Below are 7,517 nucleotides of genomic sequence, written 5' to 3'. Positions count from 1 at the left end.
AAAGACTACTGTAGCCGTCTGTCCTATGAAGACGTTCACATAGTTTTAGGGAATAGTGAGTGTAAGGTGGCTCTGCTCTCGAAACTGATATCTTAATTTCCTGGATGGGCTAATAGTGATAAAAAGTTACTGATCAACTGTGGCTCATGTTGGTGGAAGGGCCAGTGGGAAAGTGCAGGAGCTGTGATGCTCACAGCACTTTGCTATAACTGCTAGACAACAGTACAAGGATACGTTACTTGAGGAAAGATGTCCTGAAGAAAAGGGAAAACCCAATGACCCCAAAAGGCTGCTAACTGTTGGTTGTAATATAGGGAGAATGCCACATTTGTCTGCCTTATTAATTGCAAACTAGACTCTCATCCTTGGCATAACAAGTTCGCCTCCCAGCTTTTCAGCTGTATTCTGTGTTGCTGATGTTTGTACATGACTGAATCTCTCATCGTTGTTGCTTCCCATCTCTAGGTTGCCCTTTCAGTCTAAGGTATGTGTGGGAAGCTGGCTAAAGGTTAATTTTTTTACCTCAGATGGTCCCACAGATTTGCCTGGAAGGAAGCAATGGTTTTGTGGACAGAAAGCGGCAAAGAACCTCCAAGGTTAGTCAGAAATTGTCTTGGGTGCACATGGAAGATCCTTGACCAAAAAACAGTCCCTGGTTCCCTTTTTAATAAGCAATTCCCTATTTTGCGTTTAGGGCGCATGGTTTTTGTTAACCAGAAGAGCACCACTTGCAAAGAAAGCATCACACTGATGATCTTGAGCTAGGGCTCCTATTTATTTGCTCACTTTGATATCTTGCTTTCCATTTGTCATGGAATCCAAGGTGATGCAGATACAATCCCCAGGAGGCCACTAACAACATCCAGACTTCCTTAGCTTCAGAAAAGTGGTGGGCTCACATGTCTTTGGACCACACTCTGCTCTGTGCTAGTGCACATCCTTTACATTCAGGTCTCATTCTCTCTGTTTTACCTCCAGCTGAAAGATCTCAGGTAGGTGAATTAAAAACCTCTACACCACCCAATATCTTGGGAGAGGTAGTATGAAATTTAATAAATAAAAAAGTATTTTACTTATTGATTTTACATTTTATTTAGTTTAAATTTGTCAACTGCCTAAAGGACATGGCTAAATGTGTGGTATATAATTGCCAAAAATAAATATGTAACCAAATGGAGGGTGGCGATTCAGGAGAATGGGTGGCACCAGCAATATCTTGTTTAGGAGAAAACCTGGTTTCTGGGATTTTGCCTGGCTTTTGAAACAAGTGGAAACTTCCCCTGAATTTAGCGCCGTGTTTGGATGCTGCAGTACTGGAGATTTTTATAGCTAAAACCAATGACAGCTTGTTGATATGGAAACAAATCAATTTGTTAGGTGAAATGTAATGATTTCTAATGACTTTTGACATGATTATTGCCTCTAATGGCAGGAATCATGTTGAAAGCATGTTAAAATAGCAGGCACCACAGATCAATTAATGGAAAATAAAATGTACCGCACAGTGGTTGTCTTTTTAAACAAAGCTCCTGGATAAGAAACATCCTGAGATGGGTTAATAATCAGGTTTCAGTAGAAAGAAGTATTTATTTTTGAAGAATCAATTGCCCATGCAAGACAGATGATCATCCCAGCTGAATGGCCTGAAAGGAAAATGAATTGGCTAACTCAAACTACATTTATTTAACAAAGACATTTTATTTTCTGAGATCTACAAATCAGTGACATGGACAGTGCATTCGAAAGCCTAATCTAATACAAGCCAGACACCATCATACCCTCCCAGAATGGAAAATGCTATAAGGCACAATACTCCAGAATGTTTGCTTGCTTCTTTAAAATACCTAACGCTTTTGTATTTATGTGTCCTTATTTACATAATTTAGGTTTTTCCCCCTTACGTGAACAAGAGTATGACAATGTGTTATATTTTCAGGCTTCACAGTAACGGTTAATTTTTAGTTTTGCTTTAGTCTGATAAACAACAGGGCTTCTTGAAGGGAGTGTTATTTAAATGCTTGCTAAATATTGAGAATCATTCCTGGCTGCTGTGCGTATGCCTCCAGTGCCCAAATGTGTCCTCAGTGATGTGCTCCTGGGCCTCAATGGCATGCAAAGCCTGGCCCTGGTGTGGTGGTGAATCCTTCTCAGTGACCAGAGGGACCTCAGGAGACCCTTTTCTGCCCCTGCTGGCCAGACGCCGGTGGGTCATATGAAGCTTCATACACCATGACAATCTGGGCTGCCTTCTCAGGAGTCCTGGCCACAGCCACCTCAGGGTGGTGGGGGTACCAGAAGAGAGTCACCAAATATCTCTAGCGCTCGTCTTTACTTGGCCAGTGGAAGAAAGCTCCAAAAGACTTGCCCACTGCATTGGCTTGAAAGTTTATAAACTATCTTAATAAATCGGCTTCAGTGGTCTAGCAGTATGTAATTGTGTTCATTTACTACCCTTCTTTGGCTTCCCTTCTGTGATAAAGAATCATCAGGCTGGAGGGGTGATTATTACTCCTGGCAATCTTTGCTCATCAGAGTCTTCTTCTCACCCAGGGATTCTCTGCAAACAAAGCAGGTGGAGTCAGAGTAATTTGCCCTGCCTGGAACCGATAAATAGTATTTACTATATTGGCAAGTTTACACAGCCATTGGTTTAATATCACCCTGGTTAGTATTCAGTGTGCCTGAGATACTATTTACCAAAGAAAGCCTTTCCACTGGTGGTTAAGTAGGCTGAAAGACAAATACAAACCTATATTCACAACTGTAGCTTCTGCTCTGCAAAGTCGTTTTTCCAAGGAGTGTGGAAATAATGTGTTTCTGTATGGCACATTAGAACTACAATCCTATGCATATTTACCTGCAAGTAACCCTATTAAACACCTGCTGCACGAATGTGCTTACAATTCATGTTTATGGTCTCAGTCAGATTCCTTGTGCAAACTGGTCAGTGTTTGTAACTCAGAACCACTTGTTCCTCAAGTGCTGGAAGGGAACGTAAACAACACCATGATGATGAGCTCCCCAAACTGCACCCATTTTGCATATTCCGTTAAAACCCGCTTAATATAAGTTAGCAAAACTTGTGAGTGACAATCAAGAAGCTGTAAGCAGGTTGCACTCCTGTCAAACTCCAGCTGACATTTTTTCATACCATGTCTGTGCCTATGTTGATTTGGCCCGGAGATGAATTGCTGGTCTATTGCCTGCACATGACTGGCAGTGTAACTCACGTGCCTTCTGTGGGGATTGTAGCTATGTGCTGTGGTCCCCAGATTTCACTTGAGGAGAGGCTCAAAGTGGTTTTCTGCTTTCCCCAAAAGCTAATCCTGGAGGCTGTGCTATGTATGGATTTTGACTGCACTTAAGCAGGATTCTAGTTTTGAGGAGGAAAGGCGAAACCATTCAGCATCATGGAGATTCAGCATCATTCTTATCAGAAGGGTACAGATCCTCATCCTATTTGCATTCTAAAGGTACCCAATCTGGCTGGATATGTCGGCAGTGCGCTGCAGCTGCAAAAAAGGTGAATGTGATTTTAGGCTGCATTAAAATAACCATAGATACCAAGTCATGAGAAGGATAATTTCTAGTTCTGAGCACCACAGACAAATGGGAACAGGTTTAGAAGGGGGTAACGTGGATTGCTGCCAGTATGAAGGGCAGGTGTTATGAGGAAAAGTTCAAGGAACTAGATATATTTAGGATGCTCTAGCTCTGGATTTCCTGCAATGAGAAGATGGTTGGATGAAATGGCTCACATGGCTTCCTTCGACACAGCCATCATATGGTTGTTTCAAGGATCTCTCCTCTGGGAAACTGGTTCATTACACATTGTGTTATACTAGAGACAGGAAGGAAAGAAGGAAGGAAAGAAAGCAGCTTCAGGAAGGAGAATTCAGAGCAGAGAAGCTATGGTAAGAGAGGAACTGCTCAACCTTTTTGGTGCTCAAAGCATCTTCTCTTGATCCCCCCATCTCAAGGTGCCAAGGAACTGGGAACTGGTAATTTGGAGTGGCAAAGATACAGACATGAAAAAGGTTAAACACCCTCCTTCCCACACATATTGCTTCTGAGTGTCAGTAGCCCATAGGTCATAAATGTTTTCTTAAAAACTAAATAAATCTCAGGGCTCAGGGTCATTTGCAGAAAATGTGTAGTCAGCTTGAAAAATAAAGCATTCAATTGCATATGGCTGTTGTTCTCTCTCCCCATATCTCTATTTCTCTGAATGTGTCTTTATTTTGCCCCCACAAATAAAATGCATGCAAATGTTAAATACATGCAAACACACTTCAAATGTCCACCATGACAAATTCTGTGAATCTCTGAGGTAAAGCTCCTTGTCTAGAAGTTTTAGAATGTTGATTTTACTGACATAAAGAGGAGAAATTCAGGCTAAACATTACAATTTTCCTTTACACATTGATTAATTCTCAGCTTGTGTCAAGTGATGTTTTTTTGGTGGTCTTTCTGTATTTAGTAACATATTATTTTCTGATATATGGCAGTCATCGTTCCGCAAAGCCCTGAACAGAAACTGATTTTTGAGCACAAACGTTTCCAACAATAGTTGATGATCATACATTATCCAAAAATAGAGGGGAAGAGGGTCCACAAACATACAGGTTCTCAGCATCTCAAGGGCAATAATGAAAATCCTACATGCAAAAAAGCAAAAACAGATTTGGAAAAATAATCCAGCAGTTTAAAAACACAGAGCTCCCAACTTGACAAACTAGGACTCCGTGGACTACAGTTTAACTAACTATTTGTTTTGCAAATACAGCTATGAAAATTTCCTTTTATAATGAAGTTCGGATTTAGCAATAAAATCCATAATATCTAAATATATGAAAGTTGGCTTTTCACAATTTTTTAAAAACGTTTGTTGGCATTAAATTGACAGCTCTAAATAAAATTATGAGGGATAAAAATAATTGCTGTGTTTTGCACAGTGCTACTGAGCCAAAGCAAACCAAAGCCAAGAAAAAAACTCAAACCCTAACATGATGTACAAATCCAACCTGCGGAGAACTGGGCAACTCTTTCATAAGATTCCCAGGGATAAAAAATAAATAAATATCCCAGGCAAAGAGTTCTTCTGCTTGTGCGAGGCATGGAAAAGTGTTCTTAGAATTTCTAAATAATTGAAACCTTTACAAGCTACATAAAATGGCCATCCGATTCCCCATAGCATAAGCTAGGATATCCTCTCCAGTTGCTTACGTCTTGTCATGTTATTCCTTGGACAAAACCAATGTTTTTTGCCTCCTGTAAATTCAGCTGCAGCTCAAAGGTCCATTCATTTGGTGTTGCAGTAGCTCTGCACTGCTAGTTTTTATTTTGAAATGGCAGCTTGCTGTATGACAAAATTCATTTGTTTCCCAATCCTGAAAGGGTAAAGATAAAGGTGTCAGGCACAAATCATTAGGTTTAAACTTGTAATTATTAATCTAGGAATGTTAGGAAAAGCAAAGACCGGCCTTCTTCTTTACAGTTCTCAACCGCAAGAAATGTGATACCATGAATTGTTTCTGGGCTTTTTCAATGTATCAGCACAAGATCCAAGTCCTGGCGCATGACCACCCTAGTGACCTCCAGCTGAAGGTGGGGGAACAGCACCAAAGGTTCTACATCTCCAAATTGACTAAAACTGATCCCAAGAAGTTACATTAGAAGTTGTAGCTGACACCTCACTGGAGACTACAGTGAATGTAGATGTGGCATCAAGACTGCTACTGAGGTGAGCAACTTTATCATTGAAATACCTTGTAAACAATTCAGAATGGGCTTCCAAATAATCTAAAATGCCATTCCCTGGAGTAGATCTCAACAGACTTCAGACTGTTGAAAAAGCTCCACTGGACAACTATTTGAGGGTGTGATAGAGGCAGAGAAGTGGGCCCTCTTCACCACCCTCACCACCACACTGAAGCTAGCTTATGTTGTTTTACTCATGCTCAGTCAGCTTCACAGCACATCTTTCACTTGCACTCTAGGCACCATCTGGCCTTTCTCATCACCCTAAGTTCACTGATTTACCAAAGTCTAGTACAGGCTCCACAATGCCAGAGAGGGCATTGGGCAACTAGCTTCCTAGAGCAGGAAGAAAAGAACCACCATTGCTCTGTTGTTCATTCAGTGTAAAGACAGCCATTGACTGAGAAAGACAGGCACTAGGAAAAGCAGCTGTAAATATGGGTGCTCAGATAGCATTCCCCCTAAACCACTATTGATTCAAAAATAAAATTCCAAAATCTTTCTAAAATGGTTGGTTATTTTCAATACTTTCATAAACACCTGCTGTGATCCTGATCCTGAATTGCAGCCAGAAAAATTGCTGCAGAAAAAGGAGTATATATTATATATTACATATTATATATTATTGGAAGCTGTGGCTTTGACTCTATCCCAGCAGATATGGGAGTATTGTACACCAGAAACTCTTTGACAGGTACATTAACTGCAGTTGAAAGTTTCCTGACTGTAAAATCTAGACCTGAGGGTTCCTACATTCATGATGAGACCTGGAAATCAGCTATACATGGCTTTGCAGATCAATACAATCTGAAAAAAGTTTGAAGGTGAATAGGAGGTTCTAGCTAGATTGCAAGAGATCAGTGGTACAACCTTAGAAATGCTGGCCCCAACACTTGGCCTAAGCTAGAGTCTATCAGCCACAAGTCCTTTTAGCTAGAGCTGCTTCAAACTGGAACCCCCAGAGAGATAGCACCTCGAGCCAGATTGCCGGGAAAGGGAGGCCTTACCTGCCTCTCTGCTTGCAGTGAAGGCAGCACATAAGGCATGCGTGTGAGGCTCCAGCCCTGAGGGATACCCCTTTAAGGCACCCCACTCTTCAGCAAAGGGTGGAGCCTGAGAGAGGTAGTCCAGTCCAAAAGGCATAAAGGGCCTCTACTGTATCTTCCTTGGAGCTAATAGCCTGCTTGAGCTATCCAAGGTCCTGAACTCCAGCCTAACAAAGAATCCATAGTTTCTGGTCTCTGATAACAAGACAGAACAGCACCCAAACACCACCCGGAATCTTCCTGTTGTAATATTAGTTAATCCCAAAATTTGTTAATTTAAGGAAGTTCACAGAAGGGAAGTTTCATGTGCCCACAGTCCACCTTTATCCCATGAATAGATCTCCTGAACAATGTAGGATTTTATCCTGATTTTATCCTGATTCTAATTTTTAAGCTGTATTTTAATCAATTGTTTGATTGTGTTGATTGTGTTTTAATGTATTTGATATTTGATGCTAGCCGCCCTGAACCCAGTCTTGGCTGGGGAGGGCAGGGTATAAATAAAAAATTGCTTACTTACTTACTTACTTACTAGGATGGGTAATAGATCCCGCCATAACTTATTCAGATAACTCATCCTACACAATTACTAAAACTGATCTAGATATAGCCCCACTAGGTTTTTGTAAGGGCATGAGTACCCTTTGTTGTCTTATCGGCACTTTTTCTAGTTAGTTGGCCATGCTTTCTTGGTGCACTGAAATTGGGTGA

General features: G+C 41.0%; 1 protein-coding gene across 1 annotated transcript in view; it reads right to left on the bottom strand.

The window, feature by feature from the left end:
• Positions 1–4,331: 4,331 nt before the first annotated feature.
• Positions 4,332–7,517, bottom strand: part of KIF6 (kinesin family member 6) — a 151,446-nt gene continuing 148,260 nt past the window's right edge. Inside the window, exon 22 of the mRNA XM_028724406.2 lies at positions 4,332–5,390. Coding sequence (XP_028580239.2) covers positions 5,374–5,390 — 17 coding nt within the window. The 3' untranslated portion in view covers positions 4,332–5,373. The remainder of the gene's footprint in view (positions 5,391–7,517) is intronic.

The sequence above is a fragment of the Podarcis muralis genome, chromosome 3 (genome assembly GCF_964188315.1).
Source record: "Podarcis muralis chromosome 3, rPodMur119.hap1.1, whole genome shotgun sequence".
NCBI classification, from domain to species: Eukaryota; Metazoa; Chordata; class Lepidosauria; order Squamata; family Lacertidae; genus Podarcis; species Podarcis muralis.
The sequence above is the reverse complement of the archived record's forward strand: the minus strand, read 5'-3'. Positions and strand labels throughout refer to the sequence as shown.